A 17,518-nucleotide genomic window follows, 5' to 3' on the forward strand; every position below is an offset into this window, starting at 1 on the left:
AACCCCCCACCCCACAGTCCTCCCCACTCGCCACCGCAGCGGCCGGCCTACTCTGCCGAAGGGTAAAGATTCAACCCAGGCTCAGCCTTGGCCGAACTCCTGCAGCACCCCTGCAAGAAAATGACTACTTATTTTCAGGGAAACTAACAAAACTTAGGGAAGAAAGCCTGACTCTTGCCATTTTGTTCTTGCTTTGCTGTACTCACTCTATTCTTGTCTTGCCAGTTTAACCTACATCACATCCTCTTTCTGACAAATACCCACACTGTCAGGCATATATTAATACCTCATTTAGTACCAATAACCATCTTGCAAAACTGGAGCTGAGTGAGTAGAGCCTCCCTGCAGGGCAGAGGCTTCCCACACTCGCTGCAACTGGCTCAGCTGCATCTGACATCAGGTCTATCAGGCAACAAAGATCCTTCTCTTTCCAAGCGGAAATTTGAAAAACAAAACCGAAATGCATCCTGTTTCCCTTCTCTCTAAAAGCAGCTGTAGTTCCTAGATAGGTTTCTATGGACAAGGTTATCACCTCTAATACATTTGGGGAAAGTTTTTAATGGGTTAAACTCTGACTTCCGCATATAAGTGAAAAGTGTATTCAGTTATATGTAAAACGTTTACATGAGAAAACTTAACCCAAAGTTCTAATGATAAATACAAAATTAAATGAGAATGAGGACTTCAAGTCCAACAAAGGCGGCTGAGAGAGACCTGGGAAGACCGCGATGGCAGCTCCCACAGAGTGCAGCAGGACCTAGACTGATGAAAGGCATCTCCTTTTCCTCTTCTCTGCCTTGAGGAAGGCTCTTCCTGTCTCTTCCAAACACGTGGGAGCACACTCCCCCTGCGCCATGAAGAGCGCTGACTGACCGGAACCAGACCTCAGTTCCCAAATCGGGAGCTGAAGCCCATCTGAGCGTCCACCCGGAGGAAACATGCACCGTGGCCGTCATCCCCTAAGGGTGCATTCTGACTTCCACGTTCCTTGTGTGGGGGGTACCCAATACATAACCCCCCACTCTAACATGTTCACCAGCAGAAAACTGAAACTATGCTTTGGGGTTTTTTTTGTTTGTTTTTTGAGACAAAGTCTCGCTCTGTCGCCCAGGCTGGAGCGCAGTGGTGAGATCTCGGTTCACTGCAACCGCCTCCTTCTGGGTTTAAGCGATTCTGCTGCCTCAGCCTCCCAAGTAGCTGGGATTACAGGTACACGCCACCACGCCTGGCTACTTTTTGTATTTTTAGTAGAAATGGGGTTTCACCATGTTGGCCGGGCTGGTCTCGAATTCCCGACCTCAGGTGATCCGCTTGCCTAAGCTTCCCAAAGTGCTCGGGTTACAGGTGTAAGCCACTGCATCTAGCCTCTTCTGCAGATTTTTCTGTATCTATAAGCTTTTGTGCTTCATATTCAATTTTGTGCTTCATATACTGCTAAGACTTGCTCCTTAATTGTGGAGAAAAAAGCTTGTTTCCAGTCACTCAAAACATTTACGTGCTGGGGAAAACGGAAAATAAACTCAGGTGATTCTAACTGTTACCTACTTCTTTCTCCGATCACCAGCCACAGGAGGGCCCTTGCACCCAAGAGTTCCTGTGCAGCAGAACACAGTCCTATACCCTCAGTGGGACTAAGAACGAGCTGACTTTGATCAGCATCACAAACCGAGGATCCTGTCAGTCAGACCTCTAACTCTGCCCCGCCTTACTATAAACTACCAGATGGTCACTGAACATGGTCCTATACCCTCAGTGGGACTAAGAAAGAGCTGACTTTGATCAGCATCACAAACCTAGGATCCTATCAGTCAGACCTCTAACTTTACCCTGCCTTACTATAAACTACCAGATGGTCACTGAACATGGGCTCAAACTGCTTTGCAACTAAGTTTTCACTTTCAACATGTCTTCAAGGTCTTTCCTTATTATGGATCAGCATATGGTATCCTTAATGCTAAGAAACAAAATGTTACACACTTTAACATCTTTGAAATCAGAATGCGCCTAATTATTGCGGCTGTTTCACAGTTTAATTGGCAGCATTCTCCTTTTGAATATTGGTACATCCTACGGTCACTGGTGTTTTAGTCAATGGCACATGGCAAATCTGTGGCATCTTCTGTATAACCACACAGCCCTCCGATGTGTGGAGTACTAGACCTGAGGCCTAAGAAGTCCTGTATTTAGTATCTTTCACTTTCATCATCTACAATCCTATGCTGCATGTTCACAAAAAGACAGGTCCAGGAGATAACGCCAAAAAAATCTTTGACATTCAGTTTGCATTTACTAGCTCCTGGCTCCTTTCAAGTGTTTACTCGGTAAATTATGCTTCAAGTAAAACAAAGCAGGTTAAAGAAACCAAAAAAAGAGATCTTCCACACTCATGCTTTGTTATTTCCAGAATGCCCATCTTTCCAGGAACTTCCAAAGAAATCATAATATGCTTCATACCAGCTTTCAGTGGAGACCGCCTTGCTTGGGCCAAGGCCAGGGAGGCACAGAGGTGCCAACGCCTACAGTTAGCACAGACAGAGAGAAGACGGGACTCCAAATTCCGCCCAGCAAGCTCTCTACATCTCACTGCTCTAGAGATCACACCACTCAAAGGAAAAGGCCAAAACACAAACCAAACTACAGAAATGTCCAGATGTCATTTCAACTGGGTTCCCCAACCAGGGCAGGGGGTGCGTTTCCCGCCTTTTTAAAAACACAGAAAGTGAAAAGCTACCATATAAACCCAACTTCTCTGTAGGATTTAGTCTGGGCAGGGAGGTGGTGGAAGAAAAGACTTAGCTTCTTAGAGATGAGAAAAAATGCAGTGACAGGAAACATTTTTTAAGGGACTTCCACTTTTTTGGAAAGCACGTCACTGGTTTCTAGAAGCACGTGTTGCATGAAACCTTAGAAAACCAAGGGAAAACAGCTGGCTTGGGGCGTGTGCGTGTACTCACCTGCGCCTCCGGGGGGCCCCCTTCGTCTCTAATCAGCAGCAGATAGCTCTGTCCGTCAACGACAATCTCTTTCTTGAACCTGCCACCTGCCACACACACAAAGCACCTCGTTACACAAGAACAGCAGAGAGTGAGCAGGGCAGGCAGACGTGGGCTTCGCTTGTGGAAAAATACACCCTAGGCTGTCGCCCTGGAGGCAACCAAGTACTTAGGATGTCGCCAGCCAACGCTGAATTTTAACAGAGCTGAACTCAGATTTAAATGTTCGTCTTTAAGAACCCGTGTGCGTTTCCAGTTAGAAGGCACAGCCTCCTTTGCAATGCCAGTCACTCGTGGCCGAGAAGTGTGGACTTTTCATGTGGGCTCTCTAGGTAAATTCAGGAATTCTCACTCACTGGGAAACAGAGAACATCAAAATTGTCATTCTCTTGTTGGGTTCACGAAACTGAAAACAAATTTTTCATGCTTAACAGGTGCCTGATCTGCAACCTCTTGGTAAATGACAGGGCCGAGAACCTGTATTCTCCTCAAGAGAAACCCAGTTCTTGAAAGGGAGACATAGAACATCATGAGAATGGTGTTTCCAGAGTCACAGGCCACAATTAGGGGAGGGACGCTTCACTACTACACACGGGTTAGACAGAAACTACTGGATGGGACCTCCACACAGGTGGAGACAGCAGAGCAGCAGCCGACAGGAGGCGTTAGAGACCACGCGGGGTTAGCGGGAGACCACCGGGACCCTGCAGGAACAGAGGAGACCACGAGGGGGGGGACGGGCATGAGTGGCCCGGTGCTACCCTGGACGTCCCGGCCCCTGACGCTCTCAGGAGGGGATGGTACAAGGTGGCTGCAGTGCCCAGCCGGCCCTCTAGGCCAGCCCTGCTCCTCCTCGGCAGCGGGAAGGACTCCACCCTGGCTCCTCTGCCTTCTCCAACGACAGACGCCCCCTCCAGATCCTGGGCTCTGAGACCACGCTAGGGAACCCTCACAGGGACTCGGAACTCTCGTTTTAGAGAGAGGAAGGCACGCATCAGTTCCCAGCTCTCCTCTTCTGCTCCTCTGTGCAGATGTCTTCCAGAAACCCTGTCTAAACCCCAAATCACTGGATCCAGAGGACTGGATAGTGCTCCACTGGTAGCCCAGAGGTTACCTGCCAGCTCCTCTGCCACCCAGAGACACGTCTGACTCCCTCCCCTGCGACAGGAACCTTCCCTCCTAGAATCCCGGGTCTGAACCACATCAGTGCCCGAGAAGCAAAAAATCGGAGTACCCATCCCAGCCTGAAAGTGTCCGAGGCCCTCCAGACGGGCAGCTACCCTCTGAGGCCACAGAGGGCTGACTGGGGTACTGGCCCATTCCCGCAAACTCCCGCCGCGCTCGTGTGGTCACACTCAACACCTATGCCACCATCACAGGCACTTGCATTTGCTAAAGCAAATAAATCTGCTGTTCAGTTCACTCAATAACACAACAATGAAGAAAACCTTTTGATATTAAAGCAGGTAAACTCTCATTTTGCTGTCCCCCCATCACTGAAACAAGAGGGTAGGGCCTGCTGGAAACAGTCAGGCTGAGGTCCATTAGCAGGGGACAGAGCCAGGCCAGTTAGGATGCTGGGTCCAGACAGGGTGAGGCCCAGCTGCACGAGGGGCCCAAAGACTCAGGGCCCCTGAATCGAGAGTGCTCATAGGCAAAAAGGAAACTGCTTTTCTAGCAGAGCTGTTGTCATCATGAAACAAGCTGGGAAACATCTGACACAGGTGGACGTCCCCACGTATGTGAAGCTGATGCAGACGGTCGCCCCCAGACCCCGATACTGGTCTAGCTCTGCCTGAACCCTGGCTCTGCCACACACAGCTGTGTAGCCTCGCCTCACCTCTACCCACCTCAGTGTCCCCAGATGCAAAGAGGATGATGTCCTAGCAGGTGAGGAGTAACGAGTTGACACAAAGCACCCTGAACAGTACCCAGCCTGGTCTTACTCGAAATTTCTGCCAAGATTCTTTTAACCTGCTTTTATAAAAGTCATATTTAACATTGAATAAACCTGCTTACAACAGAAAAATCTGCAACAGTGATAGCAATATTATTTCTCTTTAAAAAAACCTTTTAAAAAGAGATGCTGGAGGCCGGGCGCGGTGGCTCACACCTGTAATCCCAGCACTTTGGGAGGCCGAGGCGGGCGGATCACAAGGTCAGAGATCGAGACCACGGTGAAACCCCGTCTCTACTAAAAATACAAAAAATTAGCCGGGCGCGGTTGTGGGCGCTGTAGTCCCAGCTACTCGGGAGGCTGAGGCAGGAGAATGGCGTGAACCCGGGAGGCGGAGCTTGCAGTGAGCCGAGATCGCGCCACTGCACTCCAGCCTGGGCGACAGAGCGAGACTCCGTCTCAAAAAAAAAAAAAAAAAAAAAAAAAAAAAGAGATGCTGGAAACCTGCTATATCTTGGAGACATGAATCGAATGTGACCCTTTTAAGAAAAATAACATTTGAGGCTGAATGTGGTGGCTCACACCTGTTATCCCAGCACTTTGGGAGGCCAAAGCAGGTGGATCACCTGAGGTCAGGAGTTCGAGACCAGCCTGACCAACATGGTGAAACCCTGTCTCTACCAAAAATACAAAATCAGCCAGGTGTGGTGACTGGTGCCTGTAATCCCAGCTACTTGGGAGACTGAGACAGGAGAACTGCTTGAACCTGGGAGGCGGAGGTTGCAGTGAGCCAAGATCGCGCCACTGCTCCAGCCTAAGACTGTGTCTCAAAAAAATAATAAAAAGAAAAAGAAAAAGAAAAATAACATTTGAAAAGGAAATCTGTTATTCTTTATTTGGAGAAAAATCTCCTCCATACCCTGATCTGTGCATGGCCCCAGGTACCAGCCTACCAGGTTCAAATCCCTGTCTAGCCCTCCCTGGCTGGGTGACCTGCGGCAAATAACTCAACTGCTCGGTGCCTCAGTTTCTTCACCTGTGAAATGGGGGTAAACAGAGCCTTCCTTAATGAGTTAACGCATGAAAAGCACTTAGAATCCTGCTTGGGACAGAGAGCTCAGTGAACAGGTATCCTCATCACCCCCACCCCACTTACCTCACCCCCAAGTATCTTCATCTCCCTCTGCTCTCCTTCCCTACCCCTCACATTCATTGAAATCTACACTTCTTCGCTAGGTTTCTGCACAAGTTTCCCACCTGTCCGTGCCCACTCCCGGCCTCGGCTCCTCCTTCCCCTAACATATAGCACAGCAGACGGATCTCACCGCGACATCGTCCTGACCCTGTGGCCTGAGCCCCCCATGTGCTCCTCTGTGCCCTCCGGACGCTGATTGCCCTACAGGGCCCTGGCTCCAGCCCTGCCCTCTGACGGCTGCCCCAGATACAAGAGTACGTGGAAGCCCTCCCCGCTAGATGAACCGTAGGGTTCAACTTTGCTGAGGCTTCGTCTTGTCGAGGCACGCTGGCCCCAGGTCCCATTCCTCAATCACTACACTGTGTCACCTCCAGAGCAAGAAGGGAGGAGTGGGGCCTGTCCCAGGGGCGCTGCAATGCCAGTGTCCCTCGGCTGCCTACCTCCCTGGGAGTGGGGACTTGGGGAGTGTCACCACCCAGCTCTCGTGGAATGACCATGACGCCTTGGCAGACGACCCTCCCTGCTGCATTCCGGTGAGTACATGCAGGACGATTTCACGTCCATCCTCTCCTTTGCTTCCTCTAACGTGTTTTTGCAGAGTCACGTTCACAAGTGAAGAAGCGTCCAGGTGGCTGAATCACAACATTCAAGTTACAAAAGCTTCCCTAGGAGGGCACTGAGCCTTCTCCCTTCTGCTCTTCTAAAGTCTCTGGCTTTGTGACCTCAAGCAAAGGACTCCAGGCCCAGCTTTCACTGCCTCTAAAAGCAGCAGTGATTCCTTCTCTTATCAGCAAGGTCTCTTCGAATCCTAAAGTCGGTTTACACTTCCCTCCCCAGATACACAGTATAATTAATAGTTCTTTGCAGCATTTTACAGTTTCAAACACTAGATACTGGTAATTGATTTGCATGATTTTTTTTTTTTTGTATTACCCTTAGAAAGCAAAAATTAAATGCTGCTAAGTATTTGCCACAAACCCAAAGGTGAATAATAAGATAAAAGTCAGCCAGGTGCTCAAGCAACCAGGTTGTAAGAATTCAAGAATGTCTTTAAAAAGGTCCTGCAGGGCACTACTGATAGGTGCAGACTCAGCTCAATAGGACCACTGGGCCTTGAGAAGCCTGGGCTGGCAGGTAGGTAACACTTTAAAATTCATTTTCTGCACTTGAACCACTTTAACCACAGAAGGAGAGCCTTAGGATGACAGCATGGTTGGCAACAAGCTGGTATTCTGCTGGCACCACCACTCGCATCATTTTAAATTCAACCCCACCATTTCATCAGATCTCATCCCAGTCATTAGATTTTTTATTGTTGTTGTTGTTGTTGTTGTGTGTGTGTGTGTTTGAGATACAGTCTCACTCTGTTGCCTACGCTGGAGTGCGGTGGCACGGACAGGTTCACTGCAACCTCGACTGTCCAGGCTCAAGAGATCCTCCCACCTCAGCCCTCCGAGTAGCCGGGACCACAGACATGCGCCGGCATACCTGGGTAAATGAGGTGGGGCCTCATTATGTTACCCAGGCTGGTCTTGAACTCCTGGGCTCAAGTGGTCCACCTGCCTCAGCCTCCCAAAGGGAGATCTTTTTTCCACCAAAATTTTAGAGGATATCACCAAATGCTACATCCAGTTTCAAGCTGAATGTCGCTTTTTAAATGCCAATTTTGTCCCCATTTCCACGTATTTTCCTGCAGGTCTGTTTCGCCCACCTGGATCCTCCCAGCACCTGATGCACACAGCTTGGCCCATGGCCCATGTGACAGATCTGCCATGAGTGATGTGCAACCTTCTCTGCTGCCAATTATGTTGACATAACACTAAATCGTATCAGGATAACTTCATTCTCAACAAGGGTTTTCAGTCTCCCCAAACCTGACGTCCCTGTCAGACACATATCTGGCCCAGGCACACCTGTGAACAGGTGCTAGGCGAGCTCTGCAGGCAGGGGCAAGCGTCACCCTGGAACCGTAGCACCTCCCAATGGCGGGCACCCCCAGGCTGAGGAACCAGACAGATCAGCCGCAGCTGCCTGACCCTGAGGTGGAACCAGGTTGCTGGGCAGCTGTGACCGCATCTCAGTGAGAGGGGAAAACAGTCCCAGTCTCACTGAAATCTGTGCTTCCCCAGGACACAAGGATGTCACTGGAGGTAAACAGCATCACACGGAATCCTCAGCCTAGAGCAGAGGGAGGTGAGAACAGAACCCGCATCCTTTCTGGGCTTGGCTTTCTGTACGGAGTTTAAAGCAGAATAGAGGGCTCTTATCTCGTCTGAGTTACTTGGGGATACAGCGGTACTGTCTTCTTGTCTGAAGTCAACTTCAAGTGCAATGTATTAGGTTTCTGTTTCACCCCAAGGCAAGTGTTCAGGGTTCCCAGAACATGTGGAAACTGCACTGGGAGCCTTAGTTTGCCCTTGAGCTTGTATTTGTGAGTGAGTCGAGGTCTTAATTTCTCCCTAAATCCCACACTGCAGAGAGAAAAGTGTATGGAAGGTGGAACTGAGTTATTTCCACCAAGATGCTGAAGTGGATGAATAGTACCCCAGGAAGAAAAGGATACAGCTGCACTCTTGTTTTTCAAATACCTTTTTCTAAGTCCTCCTAGTCTTTTGTGATTACTACTCTGAATCCTGGTCTCACAATGTGAGAACCAGTGTTAAATGTGGGCTGTGGGGGGAAATAAAACAAGCGGGTTCCTTCGAGTTTCTGCACTCACGCGGGGTGGAGCTACAGAGGAGCCTCTTCAACACAAGTGCGGTCTACACAGGGAGACGTCGGAGAAGGGCATCATCTATGCTGTCATTTCTGCTTTCAGAAAAAAAAGAGAAAACTGAATTTTCCCGTTCCAAAAAAAAAGGGCTCTTTTGGGAGTCAACACTGCAACAGATGTTTGGCATTTCTGTCATTTTGGCTAACTGAACTGAAAGCTATCAACGTATCATTAACAGTCCTCCAAGCGACAGCTATGGCAACGACAGTGTGCCTTCCAAAGCCGTCGTCTACAAAGCACTTGTTTTCCCACATCATCTCCGTTATCCCTCACCCCGTCTTATGATGCAAACATCACTGGTGACGCCCAAATCCACGCAGGAGGAAAAGGAGTTCAGACACAGAGCAAGAGCTCCACAGCCAGCACGCGGCAGGACCAAGACTCAAATCCAGACGCTCTGACTGCTTCTGACCCCTCCCTCTCTTTCCATGTGAACTTCTGCTAAGACAAGCCCTACAGAAACAAAGCCGGCAGCCTCCGTGTTTGCTGGGTTTTGCAGCACTCACAGGGCCAACATCAAACATGCAGAGAGGTGGGACTATCTTATCCTTACTCCACTCACACTCGGGGAACGGTGATCTCTGCCTTTAGCTCCAATCATCATCACTGTGCTTAGGAAACTAGAAAGACAGACACCTATCTGTAACTTTCATTTTTCACTGTTGATTTTTATCTTTTTAAAGTGTTTTAAAATTTTTTATTATTATTTTTTTCATGCCTGAGCTAAGGACGAAAACGACTCTTGACTTCAAAGCTGCATGTGCAGAGCCCACTGTTTCCCTTTGCCATTAGAGAGGGGAGGGACCTCATGCAGTGTCTGATCAAGATGCAGTGGAGCCACCCGGTTGTTTCAGCAGGTGCAAGCTGGCCACGCCTCGTCAACTGCCCAGCGCTATGGGGTCAGACTGGATGGGAGAAAGACAGGCGGAGCATGGCTGGCAGGTCCTGGGTTCCCTCCGGCCATGTGTTTGGGATTTCTTCCAGGAAAACATTTTCAAAATTCATCTACAATATTCTTTGTTGCTGAGTGCCATCATGACATCGGGAGAAAATCTGCAAACTGCATTGTTCCCTAATTATTTTTAACAAGTGGGATGAGATGGATACCTTGAAAAGGACAATCGCCCCTCGTTTTTCTCTAGGAGAATACTTAAAATTTCAATCATGAATGCGCCAGAGATTTGTAAAAAAATTAATTTGGCTCGTTTAACTTGGATAAAAATACTGAAGTCAGTCACCAATGTTGGGGTTTTGGAAAAGTTTCGTATTGTGACATTTAAAAGGAATTTTGGACCACATATTTATTTATACACTGGGAAAAAGGTTTTATTGGTAACATCTTTGTTTACAAAATTTAGCCAAATCAGATTTCACTTCCTCTCTCAACTTGTTTTTTTAAAACTTACATTGTAAAATAAAAAGTAACTACTATACAAAGGTACAAGCAGTGAGTGAGGACCCCACATGTGGGGACTGCTGACTATTTCCGGGGGGGGAACACTCCGGGGTTCTGACCCGCAGTGAAGCGGGGGCACTTAACACCCGATTTTCCTGGGCAGGCCACAGTCTCTCATGGTTTTGTCTAACCCAGATCTAAGCAAGGTACTAAAAGAACACAGAAAAAGAAAAAAGCCAAACTCCAGGTTAAGATGGCGGATAAGAACTTCACTATAACTGAATTTTCTTTCCTCCTTTGCTAATAAAACAAGGGGGAAACATGAAAGCCTGAAGGAACTTCACCATCCAACAGGAAAAATGGCACAGCTTAACATAACAGACCTCAAAAAATGCAGGCTCTAAGGAACAAAAAGGAAGATTTGAGCTGGGCAGAGGCTCCTCGTCTCTCCTGAGCCATCAGTACCCCATCACTCCACCCCAAAGTGCACAGGGAAGAAATGGAAGGGGCAGCCGTGGCCTCATCTTTTTGGTCTCCTGACTGAGGATTGGAAATGACAAAGCCTTGGAAGTGAATGGCCGGGCAAAGGTTCTCTGGAGGCGAAGAAGATGCCCGCGTTGCCTGGTGAGTGGGAGAAGTGACCCACGTAGGGGGGCACCTCAAGGGGAACAATGATATATTCCTCCCACCCCCCAGGACAGGTGAAGGGAACCTGGAAGAGGACGTGGTAAATTCCCAGGAAGAGCAGAGCCCTGGTCCCTAATGAAGGGCAGACTCCTTCAACGGGAGGCAGCTCCCTCCAACTACAGAGGGATGGCAGGGCATGGATGCTCAGCAAATCCTGGGATCTCTGGAAGAACGGCATCCAGTCTCAGGTCCTGCGGAATGGGCAGTGACACTCGACAGATGCCCCCGAACGCCCCTGCAGCTGGCTGGGGGAGGTGGCTGAGCTCTGGCAAATGGGAATGCGGGCAGAAGGGTCCGGCCCATCTTGTCCGGGGCACTCAGGATGACAGCATCTCCTCTCCCTCACCTTCTCCCACCACAGGAAGCAGGGCGGTGAGAGGCTCCCAAACAGCCTGACTCAGAATGAGGGAGAAGCCTTCCCAGTGGTCAGCGTCAGTCTCGGTCAAGACAATGTCTGGGAAGAGAGGTCCAAGCCGAGAAGGCTGAAGAGCAGGGCTGGGGACATTATGCAAAGGCTCCCCAGCAGGGAAAACAGCAAGGTGGGAGAGGCTTGGGAATAGGAAGGAGGGAAGGGAACAGAAGAGAAACAAAGCAACAATGGAGAAGAAAACAAAACTCAAAAAGCAGAAGGAAGTCCGTTAAACCGCTTCCCACTCCAATGTGACTTAAGAAAGAACAGCCATTCCGTGGGACGAGAAACTCCAGGATGAGAATTTGAAACAACATGAGATAAAATGGAAACGTCCAGATCTGAGGATCAAAACAGCATTTGGGGAACTGATGAATAAAATTAGAAAAAGTAAGGAGCAGGAGAGACGAGGCTGAAAGCTGAGTTTCTGACACAGAGGAACGGCTTGAAACACACACAGTCAATGAGATTAAAAAGACAGAGGTAAAGTATTTAAGAGAGAAGTTCATTGACAAACGGACCTAAACAAAAGGATAAATGGTTATCTCTGACAACACATCCCCTGCAAAAGAACTCAAAGACTATTCGAAGATAAAAGACAAAGGAATGTTCCTGAGACGCAGAAAGATCTGAATCCGCAGATCAAAAGTGCACGCAATACCCCAGGAAAACGTGACACAGATTCACAGCTTTCAAGATGAGAAAACCGAGGTCTGGGGAAAAACAGCACACGCTGGCCGAGGTGGGGGGTGGGGTTCTTATTGGCTGCAAGACCTCAGAGCAGCAGGGTTTCAAAGTGAGTTCCAAGGAGCACTTTTCCAAGGAGGCATCAGCAAATTCAAAACTGGCTACAGGGCCGGGCGTGGTGGCTGATACCTGTAATAATCCCAGGACTTTAGGAGGCCAAGGTGGGAGAAGCGCTTGAGCTCAGGAATTTAAAACCAGCCCTGGCAACATAATGAGACCGTCTCTATAAAAAATTTAAAATTTAGCCAGGCATGGTGGCACAGGCCTGTAGTCCCAGCTACTAAGGAGGCTGAGGCAGGAGGATCGCTTGAGCCTGGAAGTTTGAAGCTGCAGTGAGCCATGACTGCCCCACTGCACTCCAGCCCGGGCAACAGAGTGAGACCCTGTCTCCGAAATAGAAATAATTAAAAAAAAAAAGGCTGCTTTAGATATTTTAAAATACATATATACACCTGTTTTTTAAACTGTATCACAGTAACAACAAACCTGCACTCAAGTGTGCTACCGAATAAAAGTGAGACCAAGAACACGGAACACGTGGGTAAACTCATGTGTTGGGTAAACTCCTGTGCAAAGCAGAGTCCACCTGCTGTGGCTTAGGCTGGAAGGCTGCAGCTTCACACTGGCCTTTCAACAACCTTGGCCTGCATTTGTTTGCACCTGAAAATTATGCAGACAAGCACACAGCTGTGGGAGGCATCCGACCTTCTCATGAGTGACATGTCAGGTAAGCAGTAAGGACTGTTAACTAGCTGACTCTTCAAAGTATGTTATGGTGGGTTTAATGTTTACCATGACTTAGAAGGCTTCTATCTGACAACTTCCAAGGAATGAGAACAGTTGCTTTTACTGACCCACTTTGGAATTCTTGAAGACCCACTACTCCTATTACTTAAAGACTTTGGATCTATTTAATTGAAGAGCGCTTGAAATTACAAGTAGGTTATACGTTAAAGAAAGGGTGGGGAGAAGTCCTTCTGAACCCCTTCAGCACATCTCTGAATGCACACAAGCAGGAGGATGGCCTGAATACAGGAGGTGGAGGTTGCGATGAGCTGAGATCACACCACTGCACTCCAGTCTGGGCATCTCCCCGCCAAAAAAAAAAAAAAAAAAAAAAAACACACACACACAAAAAACAGGAGAGGACTTACCTGAGTAGCTCAGGAATTACTGACACAAAGTAAACAAAAACACACTTCACTGGATGAAAAACCAGATATAAAACTGAAACCTGGAGACCTAATATGTGTTCATGAAAATAACTTCATTGCTGTCTTCAACAAATGTACAAATGTATAAACTTGAACTAGTAAAAGTTATACTTACAATATTTTTGAAAAAATGATACTGCTGCTCGAAAAGAAGCTGAAAAACTAGTGTTTGAGAAAACAGTTTCTTGCCCAATAGTTACAATTTAATTTCCTTACATCTTGACTTCCAAGAGCTTTGAGAAAAACAAAACTTAGCAGCTTAACACATAAAACCTATTAAGAGCTCTCTCTTCCAAATAACATATTTTAAAAACTAAAATAAAAACAGCCAGGCGTGGGGGCTGACACCTGTAAAACCAGCACTTTGGGAGGCCGAGGTGGGTGGATCACCTGAGGTCAGGAGTTCAAGACCAGCCTGGCCAACATGGCAAAACCCTGTCTCTACTAAAAACACAAAAATTATCTGGGCATGGTGGTGGGTGCCTGTAATCCCAGCTACTCAGGAGGCTGAGGCAGGAGAATCTGGGAGGCGGAGGTTGCAGTGAGCCGAGATTGCACCACTGCACTCCAGCCTGGGCAACACAGTGAGACTGTGTCTCAAAAACAAACAAACAAATACACAAACTAAAATGGAAACAAAAAGTCTGGCAAGGTGGTGTAGGCTGGTTCACACGGACCAATTTCCATCATCAGTATCCGACGACATCCAACTGTCAGCAGAAGCAACTTCATTAGATTTTATTAGTCTTTTTCCCTCTAGAAAACACTATATCCTTAGAAAAGCAGACGTTAGAATAAAAATAAAAAACAAAAGAAAAAAAGATCTAAAACTACTGCAAAATAGTATTATCTCAACAAAGTGTTCTCTGACAGCTGCAGAATTTCAGATACAGTCACCTGCACCCTAACAACACTTTCGTCAACCACGGAGCAACAAATGACAGTCGTCCCATGAGATCACAGTAACCTATTTTTACTGTACCTTGTCTACGTTTAGATTATACACAAATACTTGCCACTGAGTTACAACTGCCCACAATATTCAGTACAGTCACATGTCCAGGTTGTGGCCCAGCAGCAACAGATCCTCTTGCGTAGCCTGGGTGTGTAGCAGGCTACACCATGTAGGTGTAAGCACATGTATGATGAGTGCACAACAGTGAAATCGCCTAACACCACATGTCTCAGAATAAATCCTCATCATTAAGGGACACATGACTGTACTGCAAAGAATAACATATGCCCTGCAGCATCATCAAACCTGAAAAGGGCAAGCATGCCACAAAGCCCAAGGCATGTTTTTTCCTGTGAAGTTATAAGGACTTCACTTTGAGATAACGGCGTGAAAACACGGAGAATGCCTTCGGGAAAGAGAAGTCGGCCTGCAAACGACCACTCACCTCCTTGGGCTGCCAGCCCAGGTCTGTCACCAGCCATGGGGTCCTGCCACCAGCCATGGGGTCCTGCCTGTGCCTGTCTCAGAACTTTCTGCATATTGGAACTTTCTGCAAATCCACTGTTGGAAGCAAGACCCCAGACTCCCGAAGAGCTTCACAGAACTCACACTTCTCTCAATAGCTCAGCAGCTGCTCTGGGGTCTCATCCGGCCCAACGTGTGGGCTCAGCTCCAGTCCACTGGGTGAGGAGAAATCCTTCTGAACCCCGTCAGCACATCTGCTGACCGTGAAATGAGTGGCGGCCCTCTGGGCAGCAATGCAGGGGAATGGGCTCTGAGCCACGTTCCAAGAACCCACCTCAGGCCCATACCTTTAGGCTATATGACCCTGAATATCTCTTGTGGCCTCTGGTGCCTCTGTTTCCCTAGGTGTAAATGAGCTAATCCACGTCGGCTGTCTGTCAGCTTCCTGAAATGTCACAAGTGGCTCATAAAAATTAACGAATGACTGCTACATTACGACCATGACCACATCATTTCCAAATGGAAACTCACACATGGAGGGAGAGTTTGGCAACACCAATTCAATGAACAGAAGCAGTAAAACTGCAACAACTAGAACATGAGAGATGCATCTGTCTTCCGTTCAATTCCCATAGGAAAGCCAGGCCTCTTCCTAATATGCAGTCGTAATTCCATGCTTTCTGGAAGATTCAGGATACATCTCTTCCCTGACATCAAAATAGCCTGTAAAATCGCATGTCTTGGACAAGTGCTTCTCAAATGGCTCCAGGGAAAAGATTCTACAAATCTCCAGTAAAGGAGTCCATGTTGATCCAAGTGTGTGGCATGTTCCTAAAGTCAGACCAGAGCTTGCAGGTAAGCAAGTGATAAAAGAACAAAGGGGAACGCATCTGCTGTATACTCAGCCAGTGATACAATCTGGTTCCTATTGGTGTGAGCTCCTTTTCTGCAACTACACCACAAGCACCTGTGCCTGTTTCTCCATTACCACCCCACACAGGTCAAGAACATCTTGGTCATCTCAACCACCACCAAACATCCAGCCCCATAACATGCCAGACACAGCCTTGATGCCAGGAATAGGGTGAACAAGACAAGGTCTCCGCCCTGATGGAGTTTATTGTCCAGAGCAGCAGGAGAAGCAAACTGACTCATGTTAGACAAGGAGAGCCGGGCTGGGGGCTGGGGGTTGGGGGTGAGCTGCAGGCAGGCTCAGCCTGCACCTCTCAGAGAAAACGGTTGGGGGCTGCTTTTCAATCACCACTTTGAAGAAAAAAAATAGTCACATAATGATGGGCCCCACCCAATAAAACCTAATTTACAACCAAATAAGTAAACTGTTGATTGAAAATCTTCCAACACCCACCAACGCAGTGGTGCTTGAATATTTCCGCATCTCCCACTGTCTCTGAAATAGCCTGCATGGTCAACTTAACATATTTAGTCATACACATTTGGTTCTTGTGAGGAAAATGATTTTTAATATTTTGTACATTTATTTTAAGCATAAAAAAGGTAAATAGGCATGGTGGCTCACACCTGTAATACCAGAACTTTGGGAGGCCAAGTCAAGAAGATCGCTTGAGCCCAGGAGTTCAAGGTGTAGTGAGCTATGATGGCACCACTGCACTCCAGCCCAGGTGACAGAGTGAGACCTTGTCTCGTTTTAAAAAAAAAAAAAAAAAAGGAAACAAAGGAGCATTGCAGAACTGGAGAAAGTGCCTAACTCCTCACCTGGGGTATTTAAATAAGGCTTTCTCACCAAGTAATGGCATCGTGACCTGAGATGGATGCACAATGGCACAAGTGTTAGAATCCAGAGGGCAGGAAGCAAGTGGGAGAGCAGAGTGCCACTCAGGGGCCCCTCGGCAGTTACTCGGCTGCCCACACGGGCTCCTCGTCCCTCAGAGCCTATTGCTCTACACTAGCGGTTCCTATGTGAGCGTAACTTTAGATTAAAAAATAATTGGCTTTACATGAACTCTCTTTTTCAATACACAATTCAGGAAGTGAGTATGTGAAAGGATGGGCTGATGAGCTGTTAGTCCACATATAATCTCTGAATGTAAATAAGGTGCTTGTTTCAAGAAACTAAGAAAGGGTGGTTGCTATTCGATGAGCCTGCATGGAGAAACCACGAAATCTTATGCGATTTGACTATTCTACGTCAGTTTTCCATACTGTAGGGTGGGGGCTGCCGAACTGCTCCTGTAAAAGGCCAGAAAGTAAGTATTTTAGGCCTTGCATGTTGTATCCTTGTTTTTATGTTTACGGCCCTTTAAAAAAAACTAAAAACCTCTGTTCTCAGGCAGTAGCAACACAGACGAGGTGACAGGTCGCTGCTGCAGTCTCATCTTTGGTATTTCTTTTGTTGACAGATGCACTTTGCTCTTCTAACTGCTAGACTCCTTTTACTCTGGGCACTCCGGAAAACGCATTTGTAATTCTTACAATCCTGAGGTGACACTGTAATGGCTTTAATGGAAGGAGGCCAGCAAGTTGTCTCCAGGCCTGTCCCCATCCTAACTAGGATTTTGGTCCCCAAGAATACCCAAGTGGACCAACGCCCTGAGCTGGAAAGCACCAAGACCGGGTCCAGCCTCTCATCCACAGGTGGCAGAGGTGAGACCGCCCCTAGACCACCCCTACAGCATCCTCGTGGGGGATGGGGTCACTGGCTCTCAGGTTGAGCTGACCACCCAAGGCCCAGAGGTTCTTCCAGGAACCTCCTGCCTCTGGAACATCCTGGAACGAGCTACATCTGCCACTGAGGCACTGCCAGGCTCC

General features: G+C 47.9%; 1 protein-coding gene across 5 annotated transcripts in view; it reads right to left on the reverse strand.

Moving 5' to 3' along the window:
- Window positions 1–17,518, reverse strand: part of AGAP1 (ArfGAP with GTPase domain, ankyrin repeat and PH domain 1) — a 469,017-nt gene that overhangs the window by 395,578 nt on the left and 55,921 nt on the right. For all 5 annotated transcript variants that reach the window (XM_050751653.1, XM_050751648.1, XM_050751651.1 and 2 more), the window contains exon 4: window positions 2,955–3,040. Coding sequence is in view for 4 of the 5 variants with exons in the window: in XM_050751648.1 (XP_050607605.1) it covers window positions 2,955–3,040 (86 nt within the window). In the remaining variant the exon portion in view is untranslated. The remainder of the gene's footprint in view (window positions 1–2,954; window positions 3,041–17,518) is intronic.

The sequence above is a fragment of the Macaca thibetana genome, chromosome 12 (assembly GCF_024542745.1).
Source record: "Macaca thibetana thibetana isolate TM-01 chromosome 12, ASM2454274v1, whole genome shotgun sequence".
Classification (NCBI taxonomy): Eukaryota; Metazoa; Chordata; class Mammalia; order Primates; family Cercopithecidae; genus Macaca; species Macaca thibetana.